General features: G+C 42.9%; 1 protein-coding gene across 6 annotated transcripts in view; it reads left to right on the top strand.

Moving 5' to 3' along the window:
• Positions 1–17760, top strand: part of KLF12 (KLF transcription factor 12) — a 233455-nt gene that overhangs the window by 146681 nt on the left and 69014 nt on the right. For all 6 annotated transcript variants that reach the window (XM_083737878.1, XM_083737875.1, XM_083737879.1 and 3 more), the window contains exon 4: positions 8217–8352. In XM_083737878.1, the coding sequence (XP_083594004.1) occupies positions 8217–8352 (136 nt within the window). The remainder of the gene's footprint in view (positions 1–8216; positions 8353–17760) is intronic.

The raw sequence follows: 17760 nt of genomic DNA, 5'->3' as shown, positions 1-17760 counted from the left end.
CCATGCAATTGATAAGTCTACAAAGACATATTAGCCAACACAGGAATTAATTGTGCATATAGAAATCCCAGCTGTTTATATTACATTTTAGTTCTGGTGTCTAGAAAAGTTGAGGAGGAAATCTAGATATAAGGTTGTGTTTAGCAGTGATGTGGATATAGATAGATATGGATATTATACAAACACATTGGGGGGGGGGAACCAACCCTTGTTTGTTCCTTCAGGATATAAAAAAAACCTTTTTTTTCTGTATGAGATTAGTTCCCATTTGTTGCCAAATGTGTGTTCTCTAAACTCAATGGGATATTTTAAAAACAGTAACCGATACCCAAACCCCCTCAGTGTTCTGCTGTTTGTTTGTTTGTTTTTGTATCGCTTTTTGCTTTGGGTTAATTTCAAAGCTGCAAACCTTCTCCAAAACAAATAACAAACATAGGTTCAATTTAAAGTTAGGCCCTGTCTCAAAACTTAATATAACCTGAATGCAAGGCTCAACCTACAACAAAAATGGGTTTGTTTGAACATATTGAGAGACATTTAGTAGCAGCAGCAATAATATTTCATTTATGCATCATTTTCCGTGAGGCATCCTGAAGCGATTTAATATAATAAAATACATACAAGAGTTACCATATTTTTTGCTCCATAAGACTCACTTTTTCCCTTCTAAAAAGTAAGGGGAAATGTGTGTGTGTCTTATGGAGTGAATGCAGGCTGCGCAGCTATCCCAGAAGCCAGAATAGCAAGAGGGATTGCTGCTTTCACTGCGCAGCGATCCCTCTTGCTGTTCTGGCTTCTGAGATTCAGAATATTTTTTTTCTTGTTTTCCTCCTCCAAAAACTAGGTGCATCTTGTGGTCTGGTGCGTCTTATAGAGCAAAAAATACGATATTTATAGTGAAAAAGTTAAAAGAATTACACATATAAAACCAAGTTTGAAACTATAGTTTAAGAAGACACATAGAGAATGCGCCTGTTTGATATGTAATGGGAATGAGTCCCAATGGGTAGGTGATAGGATGCCATCTTCCTATCCTGTAGAAAGGATGAAAGCAGCATTTGGCTGGCCACGTAGCTAATGGGCACCCAGTGAAATTATTTCAGCAGTGGCATAATATGGTGGTGATACTCTGCCTCGATAGTAGCAGAAGTAGTACTATGAGTAGTTAGTATTTGCTTTGTGTTAGATGGTGCCTTTAGGTGGAGATATTTATTGGAAATGTCAGCTTATGCATTGGGGGGGGGGGGGTGAGTTTTCATCTGCCAGCCGATAACGGGGGCAGGAAGGCAAGTTGGAGTAATTGGAAAGTGACAGGGCAGTAGCAGTTATTTAGGAAATCACCCCCTTTCACCTCAAAACATTTCCTTCAATCACATCTTATCTTTAGGTCTCTGAGCTTTCTGGTCCCGTCCTATATTTCGGAAGTGTTCGTCCACTTCACTGTTTGAGGATTATAAACATACTGGGCATGATCTAACAGAAGCTGAACGTTTAAAACATTTACCTGTTTTCTGTCAGTTATATAACATATACGCAAACAACAGTGGGGTGCTGTGATGGTTTGTGTACGCTCTTCGCAATAAGCACCTTCTGCTCACTCAGAGAGATATTTACAGTTCTTTATTTTACTTTTTTCCAAAAAAAATTATTAATTTTTCAAGTTTATAACAAATACAACACAACACAAAAAACAGAACATATAAAAAGAAAAACAAACATATAAAATTTCTTCCAATCAGAATCCAAATTAATTTCCATTATTAAGTGACTCCCTCGAATCCTTCCTAACTGATTTTCATTAAGTCTCATTTTAGCAATTTTCCAATATTCACCTTCTAATATAATTAACTAGTTCAAATTACTACCTTTCTTTTCATCATAATCTCAATCCATAGTATTATATAATTCAACATACTTTAATCCTAAACCAATTTAATACTTGCAGGTATTTCCACTTATATTATAATATTTAGCTAGGTATTCCTTAAATTTCCTTCAATCTTCTTGATATTTCTCCTCTTTCTGATCACGGATTCTTCCAGCTCCAAAACGTCCAACATCTTCATCTGCCCGTCTTCCACTGTTGGTATTTCTTGTGATTTCCAATTTTGGTGCTAATAAAATTCTCGCTGCAGTTGTGGCATACAAAAACAATTTAACGTCTTTTGGGGGCAATTCCATTCCTATTACAGTTCTTTATTTTACATATGTACAAGCAGCACAGTACAATCATGCATCCGAATCGTCAGGTTCAGATTCAGGGAGTGGTCTTCTGCTTCTTCTCCAACAGAAGAGGCAGGGGAGCTTCATGGGACGTCTCTGATCCCTGTGCTTTAACCCTCTCCTTTCCTGTGCCAAAGGCACAGGCATAGGCTTTCTGTCTGATCCTGAGCTCCCTATGCGGTGCTGGGGCTCTGCTTCAGCAGTGGAGAGCCTTCCTGCCTCCTGGCTCTCTACCTCTTCCCCTTCCATCACTTCCTCTCTGTCTCCTTCTGACTGTTCCCGCTCTGACTCTTCTCCTTCCCCCCCCCCCCCCGGACTCAAAGGCGTTCCTTGGCAGTCCCGTGACAGGTGCAAACTCTTTGGGTTTCTTGGAAGAAATCTTTGAAGCACAACTACACATTTACCTGTCACTAATGCTCCTGCCAACCTAGCAGTTCAAAAGCACGTCAAAAGTGCAAGTAGATAAATAGGTACCGCTCCGGTGGGAAGCTAAATGGTGTTTCCGAGCGCTGCTCTGGTTCACCAGAAGCGGCTTAGTCATGCTGGCCACATGACCCGGAAGCTGTACGCCAGCTCCCTCGGCCAATAAAGCGAGATGAGCGCCGCAACCCCAGAGTCGGCCACGACTGGACTTCATGGTCAGGGGTCCCTTTACCTTTAATGTGCGTGGGCACCTTGTGATTTCTCTGTAATCTTCCTTGTGCTGGAGTGTAGGTGAGGCCCAATACAGTTGTACCTCGGGTTAAGTACTTAATTTGTTCCGGAGGTCCGTTCTTAATCTGAAACTGTTCTTAATCTGAAGCACCACTTTAGCTAATGGGGCCTTCTGCTGCTGCCACGCCACCGGAGCACAATTTCTGTTCTCATTCTAAAGCAAAGTTCTTAACCCGAGGTACTATTTCTGGGCTAGCAGAGTCTGTAACCTGAAGCGTCTGTAACCTGAGGTACCACTGTGTGTACGAAGGCCTGCACAACCTCTGCATGTCGAAGAAGAAGAAGAAGGAGAAGAGTAGTAGTAGTAGTAGTAGTAGTAGTAGTAGTAGTAGTAGTAGTTTGGATTTGATATCCCGCTTTATCACTACCCTAAGGAGTCTCAAAGCGGCTAACATTCTCCTTTCCCTTCCTTTCCCACAACAAACACTCTGTGAGGTGAGTGGGGCTGAGAGACTTCAGAGATGTGTGACTAGCCCAAGGTCACCCAGCAGCTGCATGTGGAGGAGCGGGGAAGCGAACCCGGTTCACCAGATTACGAGACTACCGCTCTTAACCACTACACCACACTGGCTCTCAACTGAAGTCAGCGACATATTGGACAGGCCTGCCAGGTGTTTGGCAACGCTTCTTTAGGATTCCTACCTGGGCAGCAAAACCGGGCATTTTGTGGGCTGCATTCAGCTGGAGGACCTCTCAAGTGTTGCAGGTTTGGTGTGCCCTGCTTTTTCAACATTAAGGCCCTCCTCAGCATCTCAGCATGCCAACAGTTCTGTTAGAAGTCCCACTCCCCCAGCCCACCAGCGGTTCCCAGCACATGGAACTATGTTAATATTCAGCCTCCATGTCCAAGAAATGATCGTCTTGCCGCATTAGCAAACTTACTGCATAATTAGTTGCATAATTCAGAAAGGGCAAGATAATATAGCTGCCATTTTAAAGCCACAGCTAAGTGATGAAGTTGATGAAGTATCATTTGCAAATAGGCTTTAATACTGAAGGATGTTTTCCCCCTTTAGTTTGCTAACGGGGAATTGGGAATTGATGGTCTCTTACGTTCTATGAATCAAGTGATTCTACTCCCCGCGTACAACTTCGCAGCAAAGCAACAACAACCCATGATTTGTTGTAGAGGTTAGTTAGGCAATTGGCATTATTGACCAAAAAAGAGAGAAAAAGATTGCCTTAAAATTCTAAAGTATCTCTTAAGAAATTGCATTTGCCTATTCCTTGCTTGAATATCCCAGCTGTTCGCTGCTACGGAGGGCAAAGCCACTATGCCATTTGATACTGCCTGATTACAGAATTCTGTGGATTGAGCTTTTAGGAGAAGAGCAAACATTTCAAGGGCCCTCATAAAGCCACAACAGGATTTGATAATATAGAGTGCCTTTGCGAATATAATTCTAATGATGATTATGGTGAGCTCAGTCCTCTTGAGATAGGCATTTGACCTCACCCCCCCCCCCCCATGTAAGCCTCTGTCATCAAATCTTTGTGATTCCTATTGGGTCTTTTCCAGTTTAGGTTCTCCTCCTCTTGTATTTTCTGTTTATCTACAGTAAATAGAGATTGGGACTTGTTCCTTTGTACTTCAGATGAATAAGCTTATCTTTCAGGAAGGCTTATATCAGGTTAAATCTCAGGCCCGAGTCTCCCGTTCATTTAAAATAAATTTGTGCAAAGCCATCTGCATGTATTTTTGTAAGGTAGAAGAATTTTTCAATATATATCCCACATAAGAAGACCTCAGCTTTACCATATCTTGGAGATTGATAGGAAATTAAAATTTTTTAAAAAAATAATATAGTGGATTTTAAAAATACTATGTGATTGTGGCAACTTGGAATAACTTTTCACCATGAAACGATGGCAAAGAATTTGTTTTATTTCATAGAATTGGAGAGTTGGAAGGAACCATAAGGACCATCTAGTCCAGCCTCCTTCAGTGCAGGAATTTATTCATTTAAAAATCTTTTAGGCCACCCTTTAGAGCAGGCATCCCCGAACTCGGCCCTACAGCTGTTTGGGGACTACAGTCCCCATCATCCCTGACCACTGGTCCTGTTAGCTAGGAATGATGGAAGTTGTAGTCCCAAAACATCTGGAGGGCCAAGTTTGGGGATGCCTGCTTTAGAGTTAAGCTCTCTCAAGAGGGATTTTAACTCTGAAGTATAAAATTACAATAAAAACCAATCTAACCTCCTTGAGACTTGGGACCTCCAAAGTGTTGTTATTTATGGACCTTAAGGTCCTCCGTGGTCCAGGAGAGGAAGTCCCATAATTAATCCTGTGCTTCTAAAATGGCATTCAGTGGGTAGACTCTGCTATGGCTTCCTGCTGATAAAATCCTGAACAAGACAGTGCACACACACACACAAACAGACACACACACACACACACACACACACACACACACATCTGTCGTGAAATTCCTGTGTTTTCTGCACTTTGCTAACATTTCTTTCTGACCTGACTTGTATTTAAGTCCTGCTTAAACCTTATTAAAGGTAAAGGGACCCCTGACCATTAGGTCCAGTCGTGACTGACTGGGGTTGCGGCACTCATCTTGCTTTATTGGCCGAGGGAGCTTCCGGGTCATGTGGCCAGCATGATTAAGCCGCCTCTGGCGAACCAGAGCAGCACACGGAGATGCCGTTTACCTTTCTGCTGGAGCGGTACCTATTTATCTACTTGTACTTTGGCATGCTTTTGAACTGCTAGGTTGGCAGGAGCAGGGACCGAGCAATGGGAGCTCACCCCGTCGCGGGGATTTGAACTGCCGACCTTCTGATCGGCAAGTCCTAGGCTCTGTGGTTTAACCCACAGCACCACCCGTGTCCCTTTAAACCTTATTACTTCAGAGCTAAATGCTGCGTCATTTGTTAAGCTTTCATCGTCCATATTGTCAAGCTACCTAAATCTGAAAGGAGTTATGTGCACAAAAAGGTAGCATTCTTTCCAGGTGTGATTTGTGGCTTCTAAAAGGTGGGGTGTTGTTTTCGGTGCTGCACATTTGCGCTGTGTGTTGTATTTTGCCTGTCACGTGAGATTGCTGTTGTGAGGAGCCTCACGACTCTTACCGCCCAGGTTACCTAGGGGTGGCTGTTTTCTGTAGTACCAGCACAGATAATTGCTATAGATGTAATTGCTGTCTGCAGTTCTAAGAATACTTGCGCTGAAGGGAGATGTTCACATAAAGTGTGGGGGCCGCTGCCAGAAGCAGCCGCCTCAGCTCACCTCCCTGCTTTCTCCCCCATTAATGCCTCCTAAATTAAAAGACCTGGCATGAGGTCATCGTGCTTTCAGTTCCTCTGCCCCCACAGCGGCAATGAAGTGTGGAGGTGGAACATGGCAATGCGATGGCATCACGTCTTAGATCTTTGTTTACTGGGTGTTTGGGAGAGCGAAGAGGAGACATAGGGTTGCTTGGTCCATTTTCGCCTTAATAGGAATCAGCTCATTGAGCAAAGTGGGACCTGCTTCTGAGAAAATACCTTTAGCGTTAAATTGCAGGCCTGCTTCTTTAACCCCACCCCCTAACCCTAGTTCTTAGATCAGTGGAGTGACATTACCAGCTATCTATGCAACACGGACTTGTCTCCATATACAGTGGTGCCCCGCAAGACGAATGCCTCGCAAGACGGAAAACCCGCTAGACGAAAGGGTTTTCCGTTTTGGAGGCGCTTCGCTAAACGAATTTCTCTATGGGGTTGCTTCGCAAGACGAAAAAATCTTGCGAGTTCCTGCGGGCTTTTTTCGCTCCCCCCCCCCTTTCCTAAGCTGCTAAGCCGCTTAACAGCTGATCGCTTAAAGCCGCTAGACCGCTAATAGCCAAGTTTATTAAATTTGTGAGGTCCATGCCTTTACAAAAAATACCATAAAACATTATTAAAAAGATAAACAATAAAATTATAAAAATAGGCTAAAATTTACCCTCTGTGTCTGCCAGGGCCCACTTAAGATTCCTACGATTTTACATCAACCTTGCAGACCGCTAATAGCGCTAATCCGCTAAGCTGTCGATGGGCTTGCTTCGCAAGACGAAAAAACCGCTAGACGAAGAGAATCGCGGAACGGATTCTTTTCGTCTTGCGAGGCCGCACTGTATCAGCATATGGGAACATGAGGATAGTTCGTGTCTATTGCAGAATGAGCTCGGAGGCTAGCTAGAGATGCCACAACATTATTTTGCATTTCTGTTTTGTTTTTAATTTTAATTTTTAATTTTCATTATTTCATTATTTCCAAAATCACATTCGCATTCAAATTTCCACCGTTAATATCTTTCTTTATAATAAATTTCCACTGTTAATATCTTTCTTTATAATAATAAAAAAAATCAACGACTTCCCTTCTTCCCCTTCCCTGGTTTCTTTGATCTTTCCCACAATTCTTGCATATTCTTATATATCCATTTAAGTCCACTTTCTCCCCTTATTCTTCCTTTATTATATATCATACTGTTGAATTTATCTTAATGCTGCTAGCATTTTCACTTGTTTTCCACTCCTCATTATATACTTGATCTTTTGCTCTCTTATTTTGCTTGTTAGACCTGCTAACTCTGCATATTCTATCATTTTTTAATTGCCAATCCTCCTTACCCACCATTTTGGGGCTAGCAAGATCTGAGCTGCTGTGGTGGCATACATTTTTTAAAAAAAGAATTCTGACTCCTGGGTACTTCTGTCTGCACCATTCCCAGAAGGAATGCCTCTAGTTTGCGGGGAAATGTTTTTTAAACATTTTTTAAATCTCATTATATATAATTTCCCAGTACTCTTTAACTATTTTGCATGCCCACCACATGTTTTGCATTTGTTCTCATCAGGAAGTTAGAGTGTTTAGTTGCTTTTTGTTTGCTTAATTGATTGATTATAGATATCTGCGAGCCAGCTTGGGAGACCCACGAGCCTAAAAGGTGGGGTAGGAATATTTAAGTACAGTGGTACCTTGGTTTACTAACTTAATCCATTCTGGAAGTCCGTTCTTAAACCAAAGCGTTCTTAAACCAAGGCGCATTTTTCCATGGCAGCAGGGGACTCAATTTACAAATGGAACACACTCAACATGGTTCTTATTCCAAGGCACAGTTCACAAACCAAAGCACCTACTTCTGGGTTTGCAGCGTTCTTCATCCAAGTTGTTCATAAACTGAGCTGTTCTTAAACCAAGGTACCACTGTAAAGGGAAATGAGTACAATGATTGCATATAGTAGAATTAGCTGGAGGTGTTCCCTAAACTGACTTTAATCCATTGTGTATCTTTTATTTCCCAGCACAAATGGACCCACGTGGCCTATCTCCCAGACAAATTAAAAGTGACAGTGATGACGACGACCTGCCAAATGTGACCTTGGATAGTGTTAATGAAACTGGATCCACAGCTCTCTCTATAGCCAGAGCTGTTCAAGAGTAAGTATTGAGTTTTCAGGGTGGACGCCAAGGCGGATGTTCCTAATGGAAACACCTGGTCATGTGACATTCTCTAGATACCCTACATTTGAATCAGTCTAGGTACCGGGCCAGTTCTACTAGCGTTTACCTTTTCTGCTGTATGGGAATGTGTGGACAAGCTCACTTTCAATTAGAATCCGATTTTCCGTTTCTTCTTCTTTTCTCCTTGTTAAGTTGTAAAGCTTTTTGTAAAAAAAAAATTAAAAAATGAAAGTGATCTGTATTACCACCACCGCTTAGGAGCCAAAATGGTCATCTACCCAATAACACTACCTTTTCAGTGGTGGCTTCTGCAATTCCCCCTTAAGGGGAAAGCTACCACACCTATGTTCTGGCCCTTTTAGAAGGGTAATTACAATATTCTGCCCTGCCTCTAGAGTTTTTGCTCATACGGATTCGCTATCTTTTACTGTAGATGCTTTTCTATTCTATTCTATTTTTTAAAAAAAGATGTGTGTTTACATTTTAGTTTACCTTTTTCGTTTCATTGTGTTGCTGCTTTTGAGATTAAATGGTCAAAAGTGATATTTATGTGGAAATAACAAATTAAATAAAAAAGCGGGACTTTGTGCGTACAACCCTGGGGGATGGCCTGTATCACCAGTCACCTTTGATGCACGGTTGAGCTTTTTCACCACAAGGAGGGGAGAAAGGTGAAAAACTGTGAAAACTGTGAAAGTGAAAACTGGCCTATAGGTTACGGAATAACAGAATGATAAAGTTGGAACAGGTGCAGAGGGTTTAGAAGGAAAGAAAAACATTCTTCATGCTGCAGAAGAGGCGATGTGTTTCCGCTGTCAAACTAAAACACTAGATTAATGCAACCTGCAAAATCTTAACGCATGAAGGGAGGGAATTAAAATATTCCCCAATTCTGTATTTATTTTACAGAAATTAAGTGGCATTGCTTGTGATGCCAATGCAATATAATAGGTTGTGACATTATTTTCAGTGCAATAATTAGCATTCCCCTCCCCATGTTATGTTTCTTCTTCACACAAAGTAAGTTTTCAAACACTGATCTTGGAGTGTTTTTGTACTGTAGTCACCTCAGTGAGTGAAGAGAAGTCCATTTGGGGTGGGCGGAGCCTAAAGCAAGTTAAAAAAGAAGTGTTGAACTCTGTGTGATCTGGAGAGAATCTAGGTCAATCACCTAAAAAGGCCACATGTGTGTTTACAAAGTGGAGCACTTCGGGAGAAACATAGAAAATAAGTGAGAGGCAAAATGAAACCGAGATGCTAAAAGTGTTCTACTGCAGCTTTCCCCCTTAGCTCCCCCAGACTTTTAATACTGGAATCTATTGAGTAACTTTTCCAAGTACGCAAATCTAGCACAGAGTTTTAGCATAAGTATGCAAATGCAATATATTCTTGTTTCTGAAGCTGCTGAACTATAGCTGACCCGCTCTGGCTGAGTTTTTGCTTTTTCTCTTAATGCGGCGCAGCGATGAGAAGCATTAAAAATGCTGATTGTAGCAAATATTCATCAGTGAGCAAAAGAAGGGAGCGCATGCCACTGACAAGCAGTCATAATAATCCAGGGCTAATAGAAAGTCTTTTTCCTGCCTCAGGCAAGGTTGTCCCCATGAGAACTGAGCCTGTGGATTAGGGAACAAGGCAAGACATGGGTATCTTGGGGCACTGAAGGAAAGCGAGAGGAAAACAAGTGGGAGAGAGGGAGTGACAGAGAGGGAGAGACTCACAAAAGGTCAGGGGCAGAGCAAGCCAAAGAGGACAAAAAACAATTCTACAACCATTGATCTATAAGCAGAAAGAGTCCAGTAGCCCATCGGTATTTTGTTCTCCCTTTTATGTGACCTGCTAGGAGGCTGGAGACACACACAGACACACACCACCCAAGAAAAGAAGGGAGATCCCAGTGGCTTCCGATGAACTTGCATTTTAAAGCAGGCCAGCGATGAGGTGTGATTCCTAGCACATGGGTGCAGAATCCCAGGTCATCACAGAGAATTCTGGGAGGACCTTTTAGAATTATTTTTTCAGGGATCCGACTCTTGTCAGAACCAGCAATCATATGCCACATGAAGCATTGTGGGTGCCACACTGGCTGGCTTCCATAGGACCGTTAGGTCCTATCGTGGATGACTCTGGGGTTGCAGCGCTCATCTCGCTTTACTGGCCGAGGGTGCCGGCGTTTGTCTGCAGACAGTTTTTCCGGGTCATGTGGCCAGCAAGACTAAGACACTTCTGGCAAAACCAGAGCAGCGCACGGAAACACCGTTTACCTTTCCGCTGGAGTGATACCTATTTATCTACTTGCATTTTTGGGAGTGCTTTTGAGCTGCTAGGTTGGCAGGAGCTGGAACAGAGTAACGGGAGCTCACCCCATCACGGGGATTCGAATCGCCGACCTTCTGATCGGCAAGCCCAAGGCTCTGTGGTTTAGGCCACAGCACCACCCGCTTCTTAGTTGTGCCTATTTCAGTCCAGTCCTCCAGTAAACTGGCATTATTATCGTGATTCATGAAAGAAATTGTTTTTCTTTTACCTTACTGACACTGAATTTCAAAATGCTGTGTCTTCTTGCTGTTAGGCTCCTACCCTTGCTCTTATTTACAATACTTTGATTGAAACGTAACCTAAATAGGGCTCCACTGAATATTTGCCAATAGATATCTCAAGGAAATGCAGTAGTAAAAAAACTTAGGCTCAGATCCAAAGAAATTCTCAGGGCAGTCCTAAACATGTGCATTCAGACATGAGACCCTTTAAGCTCAATGGCACTTAATTCCAGGTAAGAGTGCATGTATTGCAACCTTAGTTACCCTAAAGGTAAAGGTAAAGGGACCCCTAACCATTAGGTCCAGTCGTGGCCGACTCTGGGGTTGCGGCGCTCATCTCGCTTTATTGGCCGAGGGAGCCGGCGTACAGCTTCCGGGTCATGTGGCCAGCATGACTAAGCCGCTTCTGGCGAACCAGAGCAGCACACGGAAACGCCGTTTACCTTCCCGCCAGAGCGGTACCTATTTATCTACTTGCATTTTGATGTGCTTTCAAACTGCTAGGTTGGCAGGAGCAGGGACCGAACAATGGGAGCTCACCCCATCGCGGGGATTCGAACCGCCGACCTTCTGATCGGCAAGCCCTAGGCTCTGTGGTTTAACCCATAGCGCCACCCGTGTAGTTCCACTAAAATTGATGGGAAATAAATGAACCCCAACTTGTTATTAATTTCAGTGGGACTTAATCATGGTGGACTTTATCTGGATTTGGGCTATACACTTTAAAAATATGCAAACATCCCTTTAAAAATCCTTTTCAGTAGCATGAATTTACCATGGGTGCTAATTTTTCCTCTTCTTGAATTAATCACGTGGGTGATCTTACCCAATCAGGGATGATGTAATAAGCAGGGTGGCATTTGGGCAGTGTATCTGTGATGATGTTATTGGATGTCAGTATGTACAGTCATAAGCAGTCAGTTTTAGTGGCGTGCATGTCTCTAAGGGCACAAGCACAACTCAGAACAGGTGATGGCAAGCTAAATAAAGTAGCTAACATCTTCCCAAGACGGGCTGGAAAGTGACCAAAGAAGTAACATTTTTCAATCTGGTTGACAATTTTCCTGGGAAATGGTGTGAGCTTTCAGCTGAATACTCATTCTAAAATATCACTTCCTTCATAAAAGGTACATGGTATATGCAAGCATGAATGTGTTGGCAGACAAACAGTGGGGGGAACGCTCCTTTATTTTCACATTCTCTGTAAATGCATGTAAATCAACAGAGAAGTGTGCCATACAGTCTACTATGGATGAAGTACACTCATACCTCCACGTTCTGGCAGAAGAGGCTCCATAACAAGTAACAAGTCTTTCTTCCCTAGCACAGAGGTTGGTGCAGAAAGTGCTCCTTTACTTCATTCAGATTTTCTCAGCACAAAAGAGAGCAGCAGCTCTGATGTGATTTACTGAAGATGGTAGGTGAAGGACTCCTTTAGCATTAGTATCCATTGGTCCTCTTGTCTCATAATGGTTTGGAATTAGATGAGGGTCAAGACCAGCCTTTATGCTGCTCTTTTTAAGACAAGATCTATTGGAAGGCCTTTGGCCTTTGTATTTTAATTCAGGAGTCGATTGCTGGAGGAGGAGGAGGCAGAATACTGTTAGGATGGGGTTTGTTTTTACCTCCTCAGAGGAATCCAAATCCACTGCCTAATACAGGCCATGCCACCAAGCCAACACAGTCTACCAGCATGGATTGACGCCTCCACTCCAATTTTTTGCACCTCCAGGAGAGCAGCAAAAGGCGAGGGGCTTATTGAGCTCCCAGTGGTCTGCATTGAGCTGGGCACTCGACTGTGAACCCTGTTTGTATAGAATGCCTGAGGCCCTTTGTTTTGGGGAGACTGCTGAAGTTGCACAGTGCTTCTTGCTCTAGAGAACTTTGACATGCAACATATTGAATATGTCTTCTGCTGAATTACACCGTTAATCCATCTAGCTCAGTATTGTGTCCTCTTAATTGGCTTTCCAAGATCTCAACCACAAGTCTTTCCAAACCTTGAGAACTTACATATGCAATTTACATGCCCCCTCCAACAATCCAGGCTCATGTTTGGCTCTCACCTTCTTCTTCTTCTTCTGTTTCCATGGCAACTGTGGGTTGTTGGTGTTTTGTTCTTGGTTTTCTTGTTTTGTTTTTTTAACCATGTGGCAAATAGGCCAGTAGATTGCAGCAGGAGACCTTAGGATTTCCCCCCCTTCATAGATTGCCTCCTACGTGGCATGAAAAGGAATGTATATTGCTCAGGGTAACTTAAGTGTCCCATTGCACAACCCAGTGTGGCAAAGATGGGAACAGGGTCAGCTGGGATTGTTTGATGCTATCCTTTAGACAGGGAACCTGGCTGATCTGGTATAGGATTCAGGAGATGTTTTTTGAATGTCTGCATGTGCATGTCAGATGCATCCCAGAAACTGGTGACAGGTGGTTCTGGATATGTTCTTCTGGGATTGTTTGAGGCCCAGACTAGGGGAGGTCAGTAGCTCCTGGTTCTGCTGTGAGTAGGAGTGAAAATCAGAGCAAGACAAAGGAAAAAAACATCACCTTGGAGAGAGATGACAATGTGAATTCAGGACCATAGGTGGTGTTTGTGGACATCCAGGTTATCTAGCAAGGTCTTGGAACAGCTAAGCGGATTTTATAGCAGTTTAGAGGCTCTGTGCCCTAAGTGCTGTCTCCTGGTCAGTTAAAGGGCTGGTGCCTTCTTTTACAGCTGCTGGGTCTTTTGAGGTAATGGTGTTTCCAGGTGTGGAGATCTCTCCTCAGGATTTCCTTGGTCCCTGAGGAATTTGTGGGTCAGCCGTTGGAATCTGGAGGCAGAGGTATCTCCTTGGGGCTCAGGATAGCCTTTAGAACAACACAAGATGGACTAGGGCATGAATCCATCTTGGAGCTGTAGTTGCCAGATGGTTCAGACACCAAGGATTCCTGGTCCAGGGCGATTGTCCTCTTGAGTCAAAACCAGGACAGCCACCATTTATATATTTCAAACTCCCACCAGATCTGTTGTTAGACACCAGGTTAATAAAATTAGGAGACGTCAGTAATTTGTGCTTTTGTAACCTGGACACTTGACAGCTATAACGCACACCACATATAGCTTGTGTAGATTGTGGTGGCCTTCCTCCTTCCTCCAGCTCCTGCAGTGATACTGTGACTTTCAGAAACGCTAACTGTGTTGAATGTTAGATATATCTGTTACTTGTTGCTTTCTGTCACAATATCTGAGGTTGGTGAAGAACTTTGTCTTGTTTACAGTATCACATGATTTAAATATCCCCAGTGCACCAGAGACTGTGTACTCTTGCCATTTGGTTCCTGTTTGCACCGCATTGACCTCTCCCACATTAAATAGGCTCCCCTTAAACTTGCCCACATTTCGGTGTTCAGTGGCCTTTCCAGATTAAAGTTCCAGATAAGAATGGAGGGATGTTTTGCTTTATTACTGTGCATGCTTGTTTGCTAGAAAAGGAACCTTAGAACTGAAAGCATTCCCATTCGAGATATGGTACTTGCTTAGTGATGGTTTCACGATGACTTCAGGCAGGTGATGATCAAAAAAGCCTGGGCAGTAGCAATGTGACTGCAATCTCCTATTCAGGAGCCAGCACATTCATGCTAAGCCATGGTTTGGCTATATGTAACATGCAAGTTCAACCTATGTCTGTGTAGGACCATTCTGCTGTACAGTAGTATACCTCGGGTTACATACGCTTCAGGTTACATACGCTTCAGGTTACAGACTCCGCTAACCCAGAAATAGTGTTTCAGGTTATGAACTTTGCTTCAGGATGAGAACAGAAATCCTGCTCCGGCGGCGCAGCGGCAGCAGGAGGCCCCATTAGCTAAAGTGGTGCTTCAGGTTAAGAACAGTTTCAGGTTAAGAACGAACCTCCAAAATGAATTAAGTACTTAACCCGAGGTACCACTGTAGTCTCTTCAAATAAAAAATGATGCAATCGTATTTGCTCATAATGGCCTTTAGCCTTTGTCTGCTGTGCATCTCTTAGGAAACTGAAAATTCCTATGAAGCTGCCCTGCTTTATGTATGTATTTATTTCAAATTTGTGTTCTTCCAAAATATGTAAGCAATATGAGTGGCAACAATAAACACTTCACCCTGAATGCACTTATATACCTACAGGTAAACTAAATAGTAAAAGATCAATACCAGCCGAATAATCCAGAAATGAGGGGTGCTAAAAGGTTGTAATATGACTTGGGAATTCAAAAGATATTTTGGTTAAATTGACATAATTTGATTTTGCTTGGTACGTAAAATGTGTGTAAAATTGCATAGAAATCATTTTAAATGATTGCCAAGTGCTTGCAGTTGTATATTTATATAGTTTCTATTATCCATTATTAATAATATTACTTAGTATTACCTGACATATTCAGAAGGTGAAATTAAAATTTTTTTGTTTTCTAAAGGCAGCTTCTATGCTTCTTACCAAGATAAATGTCGTCCAAGCACAAAAATAATAGCAGAATTGAATTCCTCACACACAAAAACATGTTTTTAAGACCCCTTGCTGAATAATTTTTTTAAAAAAAAAAAATCCTCTAAAATGACATGCCCTACAATGCCGGGTACTTAATCCAATGTTGCATAACACTCAGGGTTAGAGATTTGTAAGAGAGAATTGTGGGTGGAATTCTCCTGCCTGCTTGTCAGTCCCCTCAAATACCACCTTTTTTGGTCCAGCAAAAACCTGATTTGTGGGTGGGATTTTTGGTGTGTTTCTGTGTGTGAGAGACAAGGGCAGTGTAATGGTTCTAGGGGTTGCTCATACATAAACTGGTGCAACGCCTGGCTGGGTTGCCTGAGTGAACCTTTTCTGTCCGGACAGCCACTCACCCATGGCTGTCTCAATCGCTGGCAGAATCCGTCAGTGGGCGTTTCTTGAACTTCTTCCAGCAAAGAAGCTCTTTGACGCCTAGTCTCCTCCTACTCTCCCTGCGCGGAAGCCTTCTGCGCAGGGAGGGTGTGGGCAGCGGAGGACCCGTGCTCTCCCCGCTGGTCCCTGGCAAGGAGTCATGGGACCGCCTCGCCGATTCCCCCATCTGCCCCCCTTCTCCACTGGTGCTACGCTGATTCTCATCCCCAGAAGATGGGCTGCCTCTCCCCATCCCGGGGCGCTCTCTGGAACCCCTCCGGAGCCCGCTTTCTCCCTCTGGCCCTGATGGCAGTTCCCTGACAGGCAGAATGAACTAAGTACAGATTCTTGTCCTCCCCACTTCTTCCCTGAAAATTCCCCTATCCCATTCACTGTCCTGCAGCAAACCTTCCTAGAAATATATATTCAATTCTAAATTCTTAACATGTTCCAGGCTAGTTAAGAAAAAAAAATACTCAAGCCCAAACAGTAAAGGGGTATATCTAAGAAGCCAGAATATTAATAACTGAGAATGATGTGCTGCCCCAAACTCCAGTAAAATATAGGTGGGAAGAGCATCAGTTCACATTTTTAAAATCAATTTTTCAATCCTGGACCATGGACTTAACAGATCATTCTGATCACCCCATCCCCACACTGGAAAAAGAATAAATCTTCTCACCACAGAATGCTGCTGGGTTAAAAGGAAACCTCTATGTATCAGTATGATCCCCAAAACTGGTTGGTTCAGAGGACAACAGTAAAGATCTATAACTTATTAAGGAGAGCTGAAGGGATAAGGAAGAGATAAGAATTAAACTGGCAGGACTGTTCTAACAAAACGGATTCTTTTGTTGGGTGTTTAAGGGACTGAAAATGGAATGGAACAGAGAAGGCAAAATCACTGCTTGAATTCCTATAGGGCTAGAAGAATAGCTAGTGTTTTTAGAAAGCTTTCCTTTGGATGGGGGGAGGTCAGGAGGGGCAAATCAAGGGCTCCCCATCCCCAATAATTCAAATGCTAGGTTAAATTAACAAATCTAACAAAGACACAAAATGGGCAGCATTTCACCAGTAGTTTTGAATAATAATAATAATAATAATAATAATAATAATAATAATAATAATAATAATAATTTATTATTTGTACCCCGCCCATCTGGCTGGATTTCCCCAGCCACTCTGAGCGGCTTCCATAGAAACCAAAAATACACTAAAATATCACAGATTAAAAACTTCCCTGAACAGGGCTGCCTTAAGATGTCTTCTGAATGTCAGGTAGTTATTTATCGCTTTGACAGCTGATGGGAGGGCGTTCCACAGGGCGGGTGCCACTACCGAGAAGGCCCTCTGCCTGGTTCCCTGTAAGTTGGCTTCTCGCAGCGAAGGAACCGCCAGAAGGCCCTTGGCGCTGGACCTCAGCGTCCGGGCAGAACAATGGGGGTGGAGACGCTCCTTCAGGTATACTAGGCCGAGGCCGTTTTGGGCTTTAAAGGTCAACACCAGCACTTTGAATTGTGCTCGGAAACGTACTGGGAGCCAATGTAGGTCTTTCAAGACCGGTGTTATGTGGTCTCGGCGGCCACTCCCAGTCACCAGTCTAGCTGCCGCATTCTGGATTAGTTGTAGTTTCCGAGTCACCTTCAAAGGTAGCCCCACGTAGAGCGCATTGCAGTAGTCCAAGCAGGAGATAACCAGTGAAATGACATGGCAGCCTTTTCTCAATTTCTGGAACAGTTTTTCGCAGCTAGATTATTATGAGCTTGTTTGCAGCGCTCTTAAGTGTTAGATTATTAGTTATTTGGATATTTTGTGTCTTTTCATTTTTCATCCCATATATAAGATATATTAGCTTATACAGTTGTTTTCAACTTTTAGTAAACAGAAATGGATACAATTGAACCACTTTTGCATTGTATTAATTTCAGTGGGAGAATTAAGCGCATGCTTCACTCTCTTGT

This window comes from Podarcis gaigeae (genome assembly GCF_964106915.1).
Source record: "Podarcis gaigeae genome assembly, chromosome: 4".
Classification (NCBI taxonomy): domain Eukaryota; kingdom Metazoa; phylum Chordata; class Lepidosauria; order Squamata; family Lacertidae; genus Podarcis; species Podarcis gaigeae.
Note: the sequence above shows the minus strand (reverse complement) of the source record. Positions and strands in the feature narration are given on the sequence as shown.